Source organism: Erythrolamprus reginae, chromosome 1 (genome assembly GCF_031021105.1).
Source record: "Erythrolamprus reginae isolate rEryReg1 chromosome 1, rEryReg1.hap1, whole genome shotgun sequence".
Taxonomy (NCBI): Eukaryota; Metazoa; Chordata; class Lepidosauria; order Squamata; family Dipsadidae; genus Erythrolamprus; species Erythrolamprus reginae.
In genome coordinates this window covers 113,747,518-113,768,652 of record NC_091950.1, presented here as the reverse complement: position 1 = coordinate 113,768,652, position 21,135 = coordinate 113,747,518, and the positions used below count along the sequence as shown (strand labels likewise).

Below are 21,135 nucleotides of genomic sequence, written 5' to 3'. Positions count from 1 at the left end.
GTTTCCTGGTTTTGATTAAAGTGGAAGTGACTGAACTTTTGTTTTAGAGCCTTTTAGGAGGTTTGTTTTTCCCCCCTTTTTTGCCTGATTATTGGTCTTTTCTTTTTTTAATTTGCCATTTTTGAGTGGATATATAAACTTAAACCTAATTGGGTTATAATTATAATTTGCTAATTGGATTAAAAGACATCTTACTCTTCATTTTAATTGGATTACAAATATTTTTGTGGAATTTCTATTTGTACATTGGGTACCTATACCCATTTTGGTTAGATTATAAATATTTTTGTTGATGCACTTGAGTTTCCATATCTACTTGATTAGATTATAAGTAACTAATTGGACTATAAAATGACTACAAAGAAGCCACCATATCACCCTTCAGGCATCATCAAGTGTTGGAGAAAAGATGGAGATAGTGGAAGTCAAAAATATGTTTCAAACTTTAAGTGAAGATTTTAAATTAGTCAGTGAGAATATAAACCAGATGAAAGTAAAAATGAAAGAACTCAGAGAGGAAATGAAAGAAGTGAGAGAAATTATAGGGGGGGGGGGGGGAGAATAATGTATACCGAAAATGGAAGAAAAGTTGGAAAGCTATGACAGAGAAGTGGGTGAATTGATGGCATCTGATAAAAGACAAGAAAGGGTCACAACAATTCTTGAAATGGATAGGTCTGAATTTTATTTACATTTTCAAAACATCCCTGAAATAATGGTGAAAATTCTGGGAAATGCCATGGAAGAAAGAAATAAAAATTACTAAATGATACTGATGAAGTTTATTGCATACATACTAAATATGCAATGAGACATAATTTACCAAGAGAAGTTCATGTAAAATTTATTAAAAAGGCACGCAGGACAAAATTACTAGAAAAATTGAGAACTACTACTCTTAAATATAAAGAAAAGGAGATCACAGTTTTGAAACAAGTACCAAGTGAGAGATTTAAGAAGAGAATATCAATTTTTTTACTAAAAAGCTTAATGAAAGAGGAGTTAATTTTTGATGGTTGGTACCAGAAGGTATTTTCTTAGTTTGGCAAGGGCAGAGATTGAAATTGGGCACAGTGAATAAACAGAAATATTCTACAGACAGAATTTTATATAGACAGAAGAAGGAATAAAAGAGTTGGAATTGAAAAGAAAAGTAAAAGAATTGGTACAAACAGAAGAAGGACTAAGAGAGGTAAGTGAAGAGTACTTACTAGATGTGGCTGCAGGAAGACAAGTCTCAACTAATTGTGCAAGAATAGGTAAACGAACTGGAAAAAAATCTCAATAGAAAGCAAGGAACAAAGAGAAAAGGTAATGACAAGATCGGCAAAGGAGAGGCAAAAGCCTTAGGATAAGGAAAAACAAACAAAATAAAATATTAATGAAGATAAATTGATTTTGATAAATGTTAATAAGAGAAATAGAATATTCAATGAACTCAAAAAATTAAATATGGACATAATTTGCTTACAAGAAGTACACATTAAAGAACAACATGAGGAATTATTAGAGAATAAGTGTTTGGGAGAACTATATGTGACGTTAATAAATCAAAGTAAAAGAGGAGTGGCTTTGTATATACAGATGAAAATAGCACACACACACACATTTTTTCTGTCGAACCACCTTGGTATACCCAAATATGTCCCAAAAATATGATATTACGTCAGTTTGAAAGCTGGTAGGCTAAATACATCTGCATTGATATAAAGAATTGCCAATCTGTTTTCAAAGCTAAAATGGAAGGGGAAGGATAACAATAATTTTGGGTTGAATATAAATCCCAAAAATAAATAAATAAATAAATAAATAAATAAATAAATGAATGAATGAACAAACAAACAAACAAACAAACAAACAAACAAACAAAGCTTCATTAAAATCAATACTATATTCAATTATTGAAGGACTGTAATGGTCAAGATAACTTTCTGGCAGAAATCAACTAACATTTTTAAGAACACCCCTTAAATGGTGTAGGAGTATAAAAATATTTCAGGGGGAAAAAACTGCAGACTATGGGATTCAGGTGACTCTGAAGGCACAGATAAACCTACAAGTGTCCTCATCAATTCTCAGAAAGATCACATCACTGCAAAGAATATAAATTATTCCATTTTCCACCAATGATTATGAAGCTTTTTGACTTTTGAAAGAAAGCACCTTTGAGAAGACTGGAATACCTGGAAAACTAAGAATCTCCATAGATATTTAACATTCTCAATTAATGCTATTCATAAAGTAATCTTATAAATATTTACAGTATTTACATAAAATACACATCAGTCACTAAAATACAGACTACAAATTCATTAAAAAGAGAATCAATTACAAAGAGACTGTTTTCATTATACATATGGCTATAAAGATGCAGTATATTTTAGGAGGAAAAGAATTATTTTTATTTTGAAGGCCTAGCTGGAGAAGTCCCAGAGCATTAATATTTTTGAGGATCCTTTATATCAAACATACAGTCCATTTTACTTTCAAGTGTAGTGGTTTGAATAATGAAACCAGTTAATAAAACAGCAGTGTGAAAAATACAACTGACAGATTAAGGCAATATTACTATTAAGTTCTGTATTAGCACGAGCACATAAGAGACAGAACAGGATGATGGAAAACTATAGGAAGATCAGATAAGTTCTTAGGATAATAAAGAATACAGTATGTTCATAAGTATCGCACATTTGATAGAATACCACAGAAGTTTAAAACAGCAAGATGTCACCATTTATTCATTGATTTGTTCATTCCCATTGCCACTTGTTTTCCAAGGTATTAGAAAAGTAGCTACACATTTAAAAATAAGTAATCAGTAGAGCAAACAAAGCTGCAATGAATTGAACAGTACATGTATAGTAGGGTTTTTTTTTCCAGTTGTTAGAAATGTAATGCTTCCAAACACCAAGTAAAGAAGATTTAATGATCTCTGGTACACTGTAATTCAAGATGCTCATATTCTCATCTTGGATGCAGATACAATACACTGATACATAATTAAAGAGCAGAACTTATTGTGATTTATATTTATGTAAGGACAGTTGTACAAAAAGAACAGTATTCCAAACTTCTAAGAAAAAATAAGATGATTATTTTTTGCCACAGATCTATGCCACAGATATCTATGGAGATTAAACTTCCTTTATTTATTTATCAGTATATGGTAACTTAATAATAACAAGGAATCTAATAAAAATACTGAAAGGCTAAAGAACAATAAAAAATGAAGCAATGCAGTTTTACAATACAGGAGGCAAAAAATAATAAAGGCTCTATGCTATAAAATATACAAGTTTTCAAACCCATAAATTGGATTTTTTTTAAAAAAAACATTCCCAAATGAACAGAGGTTTCTAAGGTGAGACGTGCAGTCAAAAGAAGAATATACCACATAATTCTTTTGGTGACATCTTTTACAGAAATTCTTAAAAGACATATTAAGGAATTAGCTTTGCTTTGAAGCTAACTGCCTTAGATTTATCATCAAAATACTGTACAGCTATATTTCTTTTTAACAAAGCAGCTTTATTTCAAACATAGCTGTCTGTGTAAATAGCACCAATTTCACATTCAATTTCTAAAGTGTATATAATAATCTTTTTATGTGGTATAAAGATGCTGTTCTTTCTTTTGGTACATTAAAAGCCAGAGAACAGGAGGGAACTTATCTAGTCTTTCAAATTTATGAGGTAAGTTCTACTTCCAATATCTTATTTCACACGCATGAGATCATTTTACATTTCTTTGTTAGGACGTGCTGGTTTGGATTAAAGGCTACAATATCGAAGGTTGATTTAATTAAACAAATTAAATATTCAACTGCTACACAGTAATCATTATTCAGTGTTTAGCCCACATATACAGGTGAAACTCAAAAAATTAGAATGTTGTGCAAAAGTTCATTTATTTAAGCAATGCAACTTAAAAGGTGAAACATAATACTGTATATGAGAGACTCACTACATGCAAGGCAAGATAGTTCAAGCTGTGATTTGTCATAATTGGGTACATTATAGGGTACATTATAGGGTACATTCATGAAAATCCCAAAAGTTCCATCTCAGAAAATTACATGTGATCAATAAAGCATTGTTCTGTCTCCTGTCTTTCCAAATCAACACAGACTGTGGAAACTTTTGCATCTCATTTTGAAACCAAACACCCAGAGTATGGAGGAAGAATGGAAAGGCACACACAGCAAGATGCTTGAAGTCCAGTGTGAAGTTTCCAAAGTGTATGTTGATTTGGGGAGCCATGTCATCTGCTGGTGTTGGTCCACTGTGCTTCATTAAGTTCAGCGTCAATGCAGCTGTCTATCAGGAGATTTTGGAGCACTTCATGCTTCCTTCCGCAGATGAGCTTTATGGGGGCGCTGACTTCAATTTTCCAGCAGGACTTGGCACCTGCCCACACTGCCAATAGCACCAAAATTATCATACGTTCAATGACCATGGGATAACTGTGCTTGATTGGCCAGCAAACTCACCTGACGTGAACCCCATAGAGAATCTATGATGCATTGCCAAGAGAAAGATGAGAGACATGAGACATGCAGAAGAGCTGAAGGCTACTATTGAAGCATCCTGGTCTTCCATAACTCTTCAGCAGTGCCACAGGCTGATAACGTCCATGCCATACCGTATTGAGGAAGTAATTGCTGCAAAAGGGACCCACACAAAGTAGTGAGTACATATACTTTTCAGAGGTCCGATATTAATCCTTGTTTTATTGATCGCATGTAACATTCTAATTTTCTGAGATGGAGGATTTACGGTTTTCATGAGCTGTACCCCATTTGTCACAATTATGACAAATCACGGCTTGAACTATCTTGCCTTGCAGGTAATGAGTCTCTCTCATATATTACGTTTCACCTTTTAAGTTGCATTACTGAAATAAATGAACTTTTGTACAAAATTCTATTTTTTTGAGTTTTACCGGTACAATATTCTTCATTTTATACGCTAAAATATTATTCTCTATGATAAACATAAACTCAACTGCTTCAATTCATTACAAAATATACAACTTAGAAAGAATTTTTGAAGTTTAGTTGCAAACATTTGAATAGAATGTTCATTATCTCAAAGAAAAGAAACATACAGAGCATTAAAAAAATGTCATATGTTTCAAAGTCTAAATAAAAACGAGGATGGTCATAACATTTATCAATATGATGTACAGTGTTCCCTCGATTAACGCGGGTTCGAACTTCGCGAAAAGTCTATGCCATGGTTTTTCAAAAATATTAATTAAAAAATACTTTGCGGTTTTTTCTCCTATACCACGATTTTTCCTGTCCGATGATGTCATATGTCATCACCAAACATTTGTCCACCTTTAATAAAAAAAAATTTATAAACCTTAATAAATAAACATGGTGAGTAATAATCTAAATGGTTGCTAAGGGAATGGGAAATCGCAATTTAGGGGTTTAAAGTGTTAAGGGAAGGTTTGTGATACTGTTCATAGCCAAAAATAGTGTATTTACTTCCGCATCTCTACTTCGCGGAAATTCGACTTTCGCAGGCGGTCTTGGAATGCATCCCCCGCGAAAAGTGAGGGAACACTGTATACCAGAAAGATGCAGTCATACAATCACTAGTTTTCTGCATCATTTCTAATTTATTCAATGCAATCTTTTTCACACATTATGTTGGGGTAAAACTAAATAAAATTCAGTATGTCAGGACTAGCTGCTAACTAACTTGCTGTTTTCAACAAGTTAGTGCTATAGCTTGCTTGCATATCAATCCAACCCATACATTTTAAATGCAAGGTATGTAATTCTTTGTATTTTGTATGTGCTGGACAAAAAAAGTTGCAGTCTTAAGTCATAGAACTATAAACAATTCTTGCAAAAACATCAATGCAAGCAATGTAAAAATAACAGAAACTTATGGTTTAAGTTTTAAATATTATTTTTACCAAGCTAATGTGATTATATAATTTTTTTTTTAAACAAAAGCAATTTCCCTCACTAACACCATAGAAAGATAATATTGATCTATTATACTGCTGATTCAATTAGAAATACTTTAAATGTGATACACTATGTTAAATATGGGCTGAAGCATAGATATCAGAGGGTTGTTGTTAACGGCGAGTATTGTAAGCAGAGACTGGTTACAAGCGGTCCGCCCGAAGGGTCTGTTTTGGGTCCTATTCTTTTTAATATGTTTGTGAATGACATAGGGGAAGGTTTGGTAGGGAAGTTTGCCTATTTGCCGATGACTCTAAAGTGTGCAACAGGGTTGATATTCCTGGAGGTGTCTGTAATATGGCAAATGATTTAGCTTTACTAGATAAGTGGTCAAAGCAATGGAAACTGCAGTTTAAGTTTCCAAATGTAAAATAATGTACTTGGGGAAAAAGAATCCTCAATCTGAGTATTGTATTGGCAGTTCTGTGTTAGCAAAAGGATTTAGTAGTAGTGATTTCTCACAGTCTCAAAATGGGTGAACAGTGTGGTCAGGCGGTCAGGCAGTAGGGAAAACAAGTAAAATGCTTGGCTGCATAGCTAGAGGTATAACAAGCAGGAAGAGGTGGGAGGGGAAATGGCAGGTAAGAGAGGAGGGGCCATGACTACTGTGGGAGAGATACTGGCTGGCGAGGCTGGGTCTGGAACAGGTTCTGGTTGGGGAGACCTGCCGGGCCCCAGACGCTTTATGCTAGAGGCGGGGAATCCCATGACCCAGCTATAGGGTTTTCTTCGGGATATCGAACCAGCTCCCAAGTGGTGGAGAGGGCTCTGGCTGCCCTCTCGTGAGTCTTTTGAAGGGCACGGTATCTACGTGTCTCAGGTCTGGTAGCAGTTGTAGAGCTATCTCTAGTGTCAGAAATGAGGAAAATGGTATCTGCCTCCTCTTGCTGAGGCCTGGTGGACTTTTTGGATCTTTTGCTCCCTGCCTTGGGGACGGTGGTAGCCACAGACTCAGACATAGTGAGAAGAGATAGAGATTAGAAAGGGAGAAGGAAAGGTCCTGGAGGCTGCCCCCAGGGGTAGAGATAATTCCTGACCTAAGGCCGATTCTAATGTCCTGGCAAGGATCTTGCTCTACTCTGCAGCGGCTCTGTCGGCAAAGTTGTGATCCAAGGAATCATGCCACAAACAAAGAGACCGCTTGACCATCCAAAAGCTGTAACCAGCCTGGGGGCTTGAAGTGACACTGCTGGGGCCTCACCTGCCTGACCTAGTTGGGGAAGAATTGCAATGGGTAAACCGGCTGTAACCAGCTGGGATCCCTCACATGGCTTAGGCTTGCCAGGCAAGAGGCTTCCGCAGCTGCTCTAAAAGCCGAAGGAGAAGCGAAGCCAACGAGGGAAGTCCTAGAACTCTACCCCCACCTGAACGACAGGCTGGGCCAACAGGCTGCTGTGTCTGATTGCCCTCCCCAGTAGGCACAACCACGGACAGATTAAAAGGAGGTTGAAAAATAAACTATCTAGCCTAATTAAAGGGAAAGGACACTCACAGACAGAGATAAAATATAGGAGTCAGAAGTTGGATGGGTTGTGCTGCCACGTCCTGCTCTGGTGAGGCCGAGTCAGGAAAACTGGGGTCAATGAGTGGATCCATTGTTTTTATATCTCTGACTCGGTCCCGCCTCTGATGAGCACGTACAACCCATCCTGACTGCTAACTCCTTCCTCCATGGGGAATGTGCAGTCATAACTATAACTTTTCATAGCATTAATTAAATAAATCGTATCAATTATAAAAATGAGAGGGCACATTCATAGGGTTGTGATAATCCTCTGAAAGAATGAAAATAGTTCATATTTCTCTCAACTCAGCAAAACTTGGATACATACACAAAGACCAGTCAAAAGTCATTAACAATGCAAAAAGAGGTCTTCATACAAACATTAGTATGTTATAAAGGACATATTTAACAGAACTTACATTACAGTTTTTCACTATTTTAAAATCAATTTAAATATTGTGACATAAAATTGATACATTCTCTGAGGAAAATTTCCTGCATTCTTAATATATCTAAACAAACTGATTTTATCTTTTTAACAAGCCATTTAAAGTATTTCCAGTTTTCTTCCTAAATAAAATTGTATTTTATTTCTGTGTTACTTCAATGAATTGACCCATCTTTTCTAAATCTAGAGAAAGGTAGGAAGGCTATCTTAACTAAACCAAAGATAAACTATGAGAGTTTGCCAAGATAAGTACCTCAAAGATCTGTGAATGAAAAATTGATTAATTCTAAAATGGTTTGGTGTCCAAATCCACAATGAGAATTTAAAGAGGCAAGAAAAAAGTAAATAGCATACAAATATTATTTAACTCTTTGACCTTAAGGAGGTAATTATTATAGACATGGTAGGGTTTGGGTTTTTTGTTTTGGATAATTGTTGCTTGATCTGCATTGATATTATAATATAAATAAATAATCAATAAATAATTAAAAATCCAGTTACACAAAGGAGTATTAAAGCCTAAAAGTCACAGTTTGTATGCTAGGTGCAGAGGAATGATTGTGTTAAATGCCGAATTCAAGTCGACAAATGTATGAATATTTCTTTCGTCTAAGTGTGCCAAGCTCAGATGGAGAACATAAGAAATAGCATCCTCTGTAGGGTGATTTGGACAGTAAGCAAATTAAATGTTAGAGGAAGACTGGATACAATAATGTCCTTTATCAGCCTCTCATAACACTTCATAATGATGGATGTAAGTGCAACCAGACAGTAATCATTAAGACCCATAATTGTAGACTTTTGGGGCACTGACAAAATAATGCCCATCTTAAAACATGATGGGACCACTGCTTGCTGCAATGAAAGATTGAAAATGTCCATAAGAACACAAGCCAACTTGTCTGCAGGTCATAAGAACATGCCCAAGGATATTATCTGGACCTGCTGCTTTCTGAATGTTAACTCTCTGCAATGTTCTGTGGACAGAGGTAACATCAAAGCTAAGCACTTACTCTTCAGGATGGGGCACAGCTTTCCTTGCAGGTATGTTATTTGATACCTTGAATCTTCCAAAAAAACCGTGTTCCTCTCATTTAAAAGCTCTATGTTGCCCTTACAACATAATGGAGCCATTTTATTGTCCGTAATAGCCTAAATGCCTTGCTACATACGCCTGGTGTTCATTGGGTCCTGAAATAAGTTCAGTGGGGTTGCTTAGCTCTTTTTATGGCACTTTTCAAATTGGCCCTAGCTGTCCTAAATGCCACCATATCACTGAATTTAAAAATCACATTCGGTGCTTTCAACATCTTGTGAACTTCATGTAATCCATGTTTTTTCATTATCCCACACAACTATGTTTTTAAGGGCACAGAAATACTCAGAGTCATTTTTATTCATTTGTTTACAATGTTTGTCCCAATCCTGAAACTCTGTGTGGTATACAATAAAGAGGTAACAAAAATAATGCAATATAAAATATAAAAGCTAGGTTTAGATAACTGAAAATATTTCCAAACTATATACAATACATTAATAAGCTATTAGGTTTTATTTTGGACATAAGCAAAATAAAAGCTATAAGCAAAATTCTTATTGTCAAAGTGAAGTGTTTACATTTTAGTAACAACAGTCATGTTTGTGCAATTATTCTGACCAAAAAATGTGTAAATTAAGTGGGAGAGAGAAAGTCATTGCACATTTCTGATAATTGAAGTTTAGTGGAAAGGTCTGGGAAAACAGGTCAGTGAACCTGCTTTTCTTTTGATCTTTTATCCTTGTGGGTGCCTGTATATTTCTTTGGTAAGAAAAGTTTTGCTGGATGAGTCAGCACACTGAGTCATAGGCAGTTTGAAGCCTGTAGTGATATAGACTAATTGGTAACAATCTCAAATTTAATTAAAATACAGTTGTCAGTTCAGATTACTGATTGACAATCCCATGGAAGTATTTCTTTAGATATTTTGTTTTAATTGTTCTGTTATATTAATGGTGTTATTGTTTTCAGATCCAAACCTTGTTAAATAAGAAAAATGCTGCCATACTTTTCCTTTTTCATGCATTACTTCCAACTTATTTCCTAACATTCTCCAGTGCTACAAGAACCATATTTCTTTTAGCCATAGTTGGTTTTGTAGCACTGTCTCATGGGCTCTTAACTTTTTGTTTGACCAACATTCCTCTTTGGCTTTGTTTCAATATGATTACTGAATTTGTATGGCTTTAGGGATGAAAGAATATGGCTTTATCCATTCTAGACAATACTTTGGTAATGATTTATTGTATATTATCTCTTTAAAAAAAGATAAAATATAGGTCAATTATTATGTTTAAAGAATTAGAGTTAAGTTAGTGTGATGACATTGATAAGCAAAATAGGAAAACAGACTGAAAATGTTAATGCCATACATTCCAGAGAAGAGAAAATTTGAAGCCTCTTCAAAAAAATTTAATGTGCAAACAAATGTGTGTTTGTATATAAAGTATTTGTATATATATGTATTACAAAGAAAAAAAAGTGAACATATACAGAGCATATATTTCTCTCCACCATAGCCATGGTGGGGAGAGATAACATAAAATCAAAATGCTCAAACTGATCTTTCTCCCATTCAAATATCATAATAGAAACATAGAAACATAGAAGTCTGACGGCAGAAAAAGACCTCCTGGTCCATCTAGTCTGCCCTTATACTATTTTCTGTATTTTATCTTAGGATGGATATATGTTTATCACAGGCATGTTTAAATTCAGTTACTGTGGATTTATCTACCACGTCTGCTGGAAGTTTGTTCCAAGGATCTACTACTCTTTCAGTAAAATAATATTTTCTCATGTTGCTTTTGATCTTTCCCCCAATAATACTGAGTCTGGAAATTACATATAATCATAATAATCAAGGGTTTTTGATGGACATATTTTGCTTAAATTTGCCTACTTCTGATCAATCCCATCATAAAATAGTCAGGTAATACTGAGTACCCCATGTATGAATTGGTTATTCAAGAGTAGAAGAAAAATACATCTGGACCCAATAGAACTAGGCATTATCAGGACCTTGGAGAGTTCACCACAAGCTATTTATAGGGTGGGTTAATTTGCAGCAAAAGAATTATTGACATATAATCCCTGTTTGGCCAATTAAACCTTTAAAAGGGATGGGAAAAGACAAACAATCTTTTAATTCTCTTACCATCATGACCCTTCCCATCTCCACACTATTACCTTAAAACAGTCAATAAAAGAGAAAACCGCTTTTAGCTTTTCTTGATGCCTCACATTTCTGCTTAACTGAAAAACCAAAAAGACGATATAATAGACTATATTCGGAGGTTGGATGGCACAGAAGATTTAATCCAGGGGTGAGATTTCTTGGTTCAATCCAGCCAAATCCTTTTCTGAAACTTCTAAATTCAGGTCTATAAGCTATGCTGAGCCATTATTACATTCTTGATAGAAAAAAAATCTGGGGGGGAAACCCTCCTGCATTTTTATCATATGAGATAGAAAACATTAAGAATTTTGTTTAATGTGTATTTCTGTGTGTATACAAATACATGTATACACATAGACCTACACACACAGCTCTATGCAAACTAAGCTAATGACCATAGCAAAGATTAAGGAACTAAGGGTAGGCTGGTTCCTTGGAACCTCTCCATATAAGAACAGTTATTCCTTGCAAGAGTGAAAGACAGTTGTTTTCCATGGGTTTGAAAATTGGGAGACTATGGGATCATTTATCTTACTTGCAACCACGGCAGAGACTTTTAAAGAACATAAAGTTTGCAAAGTTCACTTCTGAAATGGGTTTATTAACTATGTTCAAACTATCAGAGATTTTGGACCAACAGGTTTGAAGTCTTTATATGCATGTTTATTTTCAACTCTAAGCAATAGAAACATTAATTATCTAAACATCAAAAAGCTTTTTTAAAAAAAGTCTGATCTAAGAAAGTTAAAAAGAGATCAATGGTCCACAATTGGTGTGTGTGTGTGTGTGTTTGTAACAATATATAGATATGAACAATATATATGTATGTGTGTGTGTGTGTGTGTGTTTTCTGTCAGATTACCCTGGTATATTGAAGGAACGTCACAGTTCCTTTTTGCCTCTAGGCCCCACCCAGGGCCATTTCAAGGCAGTTAATTTATTCACAGCAAAAACATGTGATACATATACATATATCACGTGTTATATATATGATTTATAGAATTAACTATGAAAATAAATAACTTATTGTGGGAAATGTGACTATGATCAATCGCAACAAGGAACACTTACCTTATGATTTAGAACTGGGACTAAAGATACTAAGCAAAATAAAAATAAAAACCTGACCTTGATGTCAGAACTCACAAAATAACACAAAATGTTATGAGACTGCAAAGATTATAGGAGAATTTAAAAGAATGGAATTAGAAATTAGTTATTAAAATATCAACAATATATGTAATGATGTTTAATTCTATGGAAAGAGTATGTCTAAAAGATATTTATCAAGGAGTGGCAGATCTGGAACAAATTTTATCTGACAATACAGAAAAAGAATAAAAAGTGGAATTACAAATGACAGCCCAAGAAATAATTTGGGAAGGGATACTTCACTGGATGTACAAAAGAAAATGAAGTTTTAAAAATCAAAAGGAAAATACAAATGATAAATCAAGAGACTGACTTGGAAAATTGTTTTCTTATTGGATCTACAAAAGGGACTTGTTCTGTGTTGAAGTCGTCTGTGTGATGGGATAAATAAAGCTGAAATCAAATGACAATATCTGATTGAATATGAAGACCATTACAGGTAGATAAAACTTAAAATAAGATTTTTATTTGGGGTTTTATTTTGCAATATTCCAACAATCTTTATGAACTTCTCTTGAAATCAGGATTGAAAAATTAATGTTTGTACTATTTGTTCACACCACTATATTCCGAAGAATTGCTGAATGAAATGAGGATTACACAACCAAAAGTATTGATGATGAATGATGGTATTTAATACTGAAACTGCATCAACCTTTAATGCTGAGAGTGATGTTGTAGGATCCTGTAATATTGCTACAAAAATAGAAATGGGAAAACAGAATAGATTTCTGGGTCTGTTTCAAAAAAAATTGTATATATAAAAGTGTATTGTTATTGTTTCAACAAATGTTTCAGGTGGACTAGATGTTTATAAGCAGCTTCAGGCTTGTAAAAATACTAGTAAAAATTAGTTATATGTAATATAATTCATGACATGTTTTTATTTGTAAGCGATAAACCATTTACAGCTTTCTTTTCTATGATTTTCTTATATTCCTAGTTACCAGTTTGGCCTTTATTGATCAATTTAAACTTCATAATTTATAAAACTACAAATCATAAAATTATAAACTCAAAGTTAAAACTAAAATATCCGGCATGTCTAGGTATCTCCAAGGTTGACCCAACAATTATCCATAGGTTCCCTTCACTCAATGCTGGAGCTAAAAGATAAATGCCTGCCACACTGGGGGGAAGGGGAGTGTTCCACAAGATAGGGGCACTCACTAAAAGTGCACATATCCCATTTTTGTCTGGAAGTCCAAGACTATATGAACTAATACCATCTTTAATTTGTCCCACAACAATAAGTCTGAGCAGTAGATTGAACTAAAAGACAGGGATTGACTCAAGATCATCACTGAGTTTAGCTGATAGTAGATCTGAATTGAGATCTCCTGCTCTTAGTTTAATATCTCAGCCACTACACCATTTGGCAAGGGAACACAACTTTCACATTGTTGTTGAGAAAATGTCATGGACTGGAATTTAAGATGGACTGAACTCAAGCTAGATTTCACCCTGATAATGTTTTCAGTCAAGTCAACTAAGAAAAAATATTGACAACTTTATAGCATTAAATTACTAAGTTTCAAAGAAACAGGAGACACGTGGAATACAAAAATTGATTAAGTTTTGTCCAGAGTTGGTCTTCCATGAATTTAAACATTCTTTTCTGTTATTATAAGTTTGAGGTGACAAATAATGTTTTATAACCGATTCCTCTTTTATTATTTGTCAAATGTTCATTTACTAATTGTCCCACAGAAACGTCAAATTACCAAGATTTTCAGCAATGCAGATAAAAGTGTAAAGTAGAGTAATCTAGAAAAATTATTTCATCTTTTAAAATCTGCAATCATTCAATTCTCAGAGTTGTGCTCCACACAACTCATCACAGCATCCAATCGTATTAGTTTTTTATGGATTAAGACCTTTCCATAATTTGAAAAGTTGAATTCTCTTTATTTGATTTCCCATTGCAGGCTACTAAGTTTAAGAAACACGTTACATCATATTTATGTTATGATCATACAAGTAATTTGTATGTTGTATGAGTGTACATATAATTAATATGTCCTTTCAGTTCAGGATTCATTTTCAACAGTGCAATATGGACAATTGGTTATATTTTCCTAGTCTTGAATTAATTCTACTATTAAAAACTACTAAACTAAAGTGGAATATATATCAGTTACTTTCATTTAACTATCTTGTTCTACTTGGTGTAACAGGAAATTGAAAATCTGAATCACACTATATAAACCAATATTCAAGTATTTATAAAGTTGGTCAATACGAGGAAGAGTATAACTATATCTATCACTACTTCTGGGACTGGTATTTCATTCAAATGTGTTAGAATATTTTCTTGTGACTACTTTTGCTAAAAAAAATAGCTTTACCACAAAAAGAAAGTGTACACAAAATCATTTAGAAGCTGAGTCACCCTAAAGTATTGCATATTAAAATATAGGATTATAAGCAAGCTATGAAAAACTATAATTTGTTATGTGATATACACTGTAATACCAGCAAACAAACTTGGTATCACAAAAAAAGAGATCTGGTCCTTAGATTAAATGCTTTACAATATTCCTCTTGATAAAAGTTGCACACCTTCCTTAAGTAAAAAATTACAACATAAACTGTGGAACATAAAAGAAATTAAAGAGTGAGAAAGTTGCCATAAAGAAGAATGTCCGCTGAAGTTAAGCTACAGAAATCATTACAAATCACAACATTTTAGAATGTTGTTGACTCTTTACACTCAGTGGTGCAGAAGGAAACAACATTCAACATTTTTACTTTCTTCCCACTTTTCTTCTAGTCTTCCAAAAACTGGATATTTTGCCTGATGATTTAGTTTGGAGTTTCTAACGTCCATAAAAATATTACAATCAAATTTTGGTTTGGTACCACATAAACTGAATATTCAATTAACATCAATGTTGAAACTGAAATAAAGGTTATATTATTTCAATACAAGTATCTCCCTGTACAAGCTCTATTGTTAAGATCAGCGTAAGGAGTCACATTTCAGCACCAGGGTCTACAAATCACCAGTTCCTGCATTTACTTATTTCTCCCATCAAGAAAGAAGAAGACATATCCCTCCATTCCCATGACTTCATATAAAGGAGAGATATAATTATAGGTATGATATAAACACAAAACATTTACACAATTGCAGAACCTTATATTGACAAAGTTTATAAATACAATAGTATGGAACATTTTAATGTATTTTAAGAAACCTTAAAATACTAAAAAAAAAAAGAATCCTTAGATAATGTGGTATATTTGTGCTGTTTTCAGAAATTTTCTGCGAATTTACTGCAACAGGAACGTCACAAAGAATAAAAACAATCAATATGACTCATTCTTACAACACACTTCAAAGAATACTACACAGAAGGAAATGGAAAGTGTTAAATATTCTAAAGTAATAGAAAAATACATAAGCGCTAACTGGAAATTCATGTTTGCTAATAGTGTTTTCCTACATGTAAAATCAAGAAAAATGGGCAAATGCTCTTTCATCATTCAAGCAATCCAATAAACTTTCAGATTATATTTTGAAAAATAAACAATAAATCTATTGTTAAATCTATCAATGATTATTCCAAAGTTATTCTGAAACTATTTTACCAATTATATGGGAGCTAAAATTCCTGCTATTTACTTGATTTTTATCCTGCTGTTGATCTTTTCAGGTTCAAATGCCTGAACATCAACAATAATTGACATAAACTTTTCCTGAAAGGCTTTATCTCCTGCATCAATGCACACAAAGCTTCACCAAAGGTTGATTTATTAAAAATTCCATAGCATTTACAAAACTGCTACAGGCATCAGTGGCTTTGAAATGTATGCTTATGTGGCTTTCTACAATACTATTTGCTATTTTATGTTATGTATATTAATACTACATGAATATTGCTGAAGATACTATTTCATCACCACTTCATCAAATTATGTTTCCTATTTTCATTTGTTTCCTTGCTATGTCATACTGGTACATCACCATATTATTCATACTTCTTCAGCTTTTCATTTATAGTTGGAACATCTGATGTAGTTTACTTCTGTCAAACCATGTTTTTGACATGTTTCTAATGCCATATTCCTGACAAACAAATGGAATCAGCCCTTTAATTTTTCAAAGAAATATATGGTTTTATGCTCGAATTTACATTTTTTGTACTGTAAATTAAGATACAAAAATTCTATTTAACATTTTGAAGCAACAATGTCCCTAATCAAAAGACTGAACACATATCAAAAATAAATATTTTTTTTCATAAAGGAAATTTTAATTTAAACACATGGTTGTTTATCCAGGAATTCAAATTGAAAAGATTATTTCCCATTTCAAATAAAAAAGTTTATTACACTATACAACTTTCCAAATCCACTATAAAAATGCAAACAATTATCACTTCAAAGGTAAGCGAATACGATAAAACAAAAGCCAACTGGCTAAAGGCAAAAACATGATCATAAGGAAAAATAATGAAATAATGGTAAAATAGTAAAAAAAAAAAAAAAGCTTGGAAAAACTTTTTGTAGTCCCATTGTGTTGAAATTGTAGTAACAAAAATATCTATTTTACACTCAATATCGACCGCTCTAATGTTAGTAGATTCTGAGCAGCATGTATACATATCAACAGCAACTGAATCAAAAACAATAGATAAAAATATAAAAAAACCAAAGTAGTTTTTCTGAATAAAGTTAATATGAATTTCACTCTTAAAAAGTCATGGGAATGATTCCTTTAAACAAAATGTTATGAGATACATTCTATAAGATTTAAATACCTACCTTTGTTAAAAATGTTACTTTTACTGGCAATAAGGCAGATCTTATCCTACCAGAAGAGAAATACTGATTATCTGGGATAGTTTCTGCTATGTTCATGGATAAATTCATTTACTTTTTCATTATCATTAGACAACAAAGGGCTAGGCCAGTTTTAGAACTAGAATTCATTTTCTCTTTGGGAAGAGTGTTACAACCAAATCACTTCTTAAAGATTAGATGTAAATTTGCCTTTGATTCTTATACTTCCTTGCAACTTGAACAAAGGACAAAGGTTACTTTGACAGATTTGATTAATCTTTTTTGAAGTTCCCTACAAAGGTGATCTTGCTGGGCATTTTGGCAACTCTTCATATCCTAACCATACCAAACTTTGTAGGTAAACTTTACATTTCTTATCAATTAGTAGATATTGCTCAAAATTTAGAATATCATTGAATCTTCTCAAGATTGTTTCAATAAAAAATGGCATATATACATGTATGCATTTCATTTATGGCAAAAAAAAGTTACACAAATAATATAAAAAACAATCCAGTACAAAAACCTAAAACGTCAGGTTACAAAATAGAATGTCTGTATTATTTGTCATTTATATTTACCTGTTCATTTTGGGGTGATAAAAATTCAATAACTTCTTCCACCATAACTGATTTATGTAATTGTTGACTATCTTCACTGCATATTTCATCCTGTAAGTTTTCACTAATACTGAAATGCAATGGTTTCTTTTCAGCTTCACATGTACTTGTCAATGAAGAATGTATGCATTTTACTGACATACCTAAGCAATTTGGAATGGAAGTATGCAAAGCAAATTGATTGCAGATTTTTTGTAAACAAGGAAGCCAATGCATGTTGGAGACAAAGTTGCTTGAAGGACAGGGTGCAAATACTAGTAACAAATTAGTACATGTGTCAATCTGAAAAAAAGCATCAGAAATCAAAATTAGTTTATACAAAACCACAATTAAGTTACAGCTGACTTTTAGTGCTAGCATTACATAGGCTATTTACTACTGCTGCTAATCATTTTATTTAAATTTACATTCATTAAAAAGAGCATATTGGAATAATTTATTAGAATCAAATAATTACAGACACAATTTTAAAGTTACATAAGGACACTGAAATATAGTATATCATTTGATTATCAATATTTTTTTAATTATAGGAACTCTGCAGCTATATTATTCTTTCCTTGAAGAGTTTTGAAAACTTCTTTATTCCACAAGGTATTCTATTAGTAATGTTTGTGTTTTTATATGTGCACTGATAATCTTCTGTCAGCATGGTTTTTTAAAAATTTATTATTTTACTTGTATTTTATTTATTATCATTTATAACTGACTTCCTACCTAAAAAAATTGTTAATAGGTTTCATAAAAGCAGTCCAAATCATTATTAAAATTGCCCCCCCCCAAAAAAAATCCTGAGTTCTTGTCTAAAAATGGGGGGGGGAGGAGGAAACCATGAGTGTTAACTTGCTTTGTTTTTTTTAATGCTATTATATTATGAATGAAAGATTAGGAGATCCATATATTACATAATTGATTAAGAAGCAATATAGTCATGGCCACCTATTAGTAGATGAAAAGGACCAACACTTATCTAGTCCATATATAATATTAAGCAGCTTTATAGTCCTGGCCAAATAGGACAAGATCATAATGGTAGTCTCCAGCCAATTACTTGGCAACATATAATCATAAGAATTATTAATTGTGAGGTCAATATTTATTAATGCAAGTCACAAATAAAAAATGAAGGAAAAAGTAAATTCCCTTGTAAAATAAACAAAATTAATGGTTACCTCTTCCACTTTCTGATTTTAAAAAATCCATATCTTATATCTTTTTTTTTAAAATCTACCTGGAATCTTCCTCCAACAAGCTTCAATGGATCAGCTAAGAAAAACTTATATTCCTAAAATATATATAATTTAATCAATCGTTTTGAAGTTTCCTCTCACTTTGCCTTAAATGCACAATAGGTAGTTTGTAATGTCCCTATCAATGAAGTTGACTTATTTATTCCCAAGGAAAATAAAGAGCATGCAAAAATTACAAAATTAGACATAGTCAAGGCCTTTTACAATAAAGCAAATTCAAGCTTCCGTAGAAATTTTCAACAAAGAGTATTTGCAATAGAGCAAATACTTACAATTTGTCTCATCCAAACATTCATGAAAAAGAACAGTAATGAAATAGACTTGTAAGGGACCAATAAATAGTCCTCTTGCTTTTCATGAATTCATTTTAAATGTCATCCTGTTATGTGGTCATGAAATGCATTCCAAGTGAAAAGATGCTGAAAAGATATTTGGAAAGAGTCACTTGTTGACAGAGGAAGAAGAGGAAAAAAAATCTGCTATTTGACTGAATTAAGTCGTTTGAAGATGAGTTTGTTTATTATCTGTTATACAACTGTTGTGTCAACTGCTTTTAACCCATAAAACACACAAATCTCATCATCATTCAAGTCCAGAGTGACTGCCAAATTGCCTCATTTGGCCCATAATTAAGAAATGTGTTTGACACTTTTATTACAGCTGAGAAGGAAAAGCTTTTTTGGGCTTAAGACTATTTGGGGAATTATCATTTATTAATCTGTACCTCCAGTATTTTTGCAAGGAGCTTTTAATTTGGCAGGTGCTTTGAAAAAGCTCACCAAAAAAACAACGCTTTATCGTAAGAGAGAGAGAGAGCTGACGTTATTCACTGGAGATCAGGGAAGGAAGGGGTGAGAGAATACCGTATCTGACTATCATCGCCATTTCCTTTACAATTAGGACTCCGAAGAGAAGGACACTTTATTTTAGGACTGGAAATGTATGCGTCTGAAGAACACCCACGAACCTTTTCTCCCCAAGCGATTGCCTGTCTCACCCGTCCTAGGTTTTAGGAAGACATCATTCTATGGTGGTCCTCAAGGCGCTAGACGGGGCTTCCGCCTGTTAGGCTCTTCCTTGCAACTGGCGGAGGGAGGTGGGCTGCCAAAAGGCTTCCCCCTGCAACAAACCTTCGCCAGCTTTCAGTTCCGCTTTCCCAAAGGGCAACAAACTAAATAAAATATTGTGCGTTTCTTGATTCAGTGGAAGAAAGGTACCCTAAAGTTATGGGGCGAGGCATTATTGGTTTCTGGACCCCTCTACACACACGTTTGAAAAAAGTGCCAGGCAAAAATATAAACGCGCCTGCTTGAATTTCGCACCGGTTGTAAATTACACTTAGCTGCGCGCTTTTCTATTAAGAACTCCCAACAATTCGGTAGGACTCGCCTCCGAAATAAATATATATTGGCCATCCCAAATCAATATGTGAAAGAATTATGACTAGCAGATAGTACATATTATTGATTGATTGATTTTGTCCAATACACAATGAGGGTTTTAGTGGGTATACACATAGTAAAATACGTGATGAAGGTTATAGAGGATATACTCATAGTAAAATATATCTAAGAAAGAATAGAAGAGAAGATATAGGAATAGAACATACCAATGAAAGAATAGAAGAAGAGATATAGGAATAGAAGAAAGGTATAGGAGATATAGGAGAGCAATAGGACGGGACAGAAGGCACTCTAGTGCACTTGTACTCGCCCCTGTATTAATTAGTCTTTAAGATCCCTGAAATATTATGATAACTTATTCTATGATGCGTATGCTGGGCAAAAGGGCTGATGAAGAAAATTATTTCATATTCATGACTGCTTGTAAATAAGTATTGTATGTAAGTATTTTCAAAGATAAAAATAAAAGGCACCAAACCTCCTTTTCTCTCTCTAAATTTGCCTGACCATTCAAAAGCTGCAACAATGTTCTATGAGGAGCCCTCCTCGACAGTGTCATGAATAAGAACAGTTCTAATAGGGCACTCATTAACAGAAAACCTATAAACATGCTTAAGCCTCATTTCACGAATCTACAATCAAATAAGGAGTGCATTTAAGTGCACCAGTGTGCCTATTGTCCCTGTCCTAAATTTCTCTTATTATTTATTTATTCAATTTCTATGCCGCTCTTCTCCTGAGACTGAGATATTATTAGTACCAATATCAC

General features: G+C 33.4%; 1 protein-coding gene across 3 annotated transcripts in view; it reads right to left on the bottom strand.

Moving 5' to 3' along the window:
- METTL15 (methyltransferase 15, mitochondrial 12S rRNA N4-cytidine) overlaps window positions 1–20,209 on the bottom strand; it is an 84,391-nt gene extending 64,182 nt beyond the window's left edge. The window contains exons 1-3 of one of the 3 annotated variants that reach the window (XM_070762047.1): window positions 19,931–20,209; window positions 19,236–19,382; window positions 17,675–17,995 (exon numbers count right to left, since the gene is read on the bottom strand). In XM_070762047.1, coding sequence (XP_070618148.1) covers window positions 17,675–17,995; window positions 19,236–19,259 — 345 coding nt within the window. In that variant the 5' untranslated portion in view covers window positions 19,260–19,382; window positions 19,931–20,209. The remainder of the gene's footprint in view (window positions 1–17,674; window positions 17,996–19,235; window positions 19,383–19,930) is intronic. The other 2 variants (XM_070762065.1, XM_070762056.1) reach the window with 2 other exon arrangements.
- Between the last annotated feature and the right edge of the window lie 926 nt (window positions 20,210–21,135).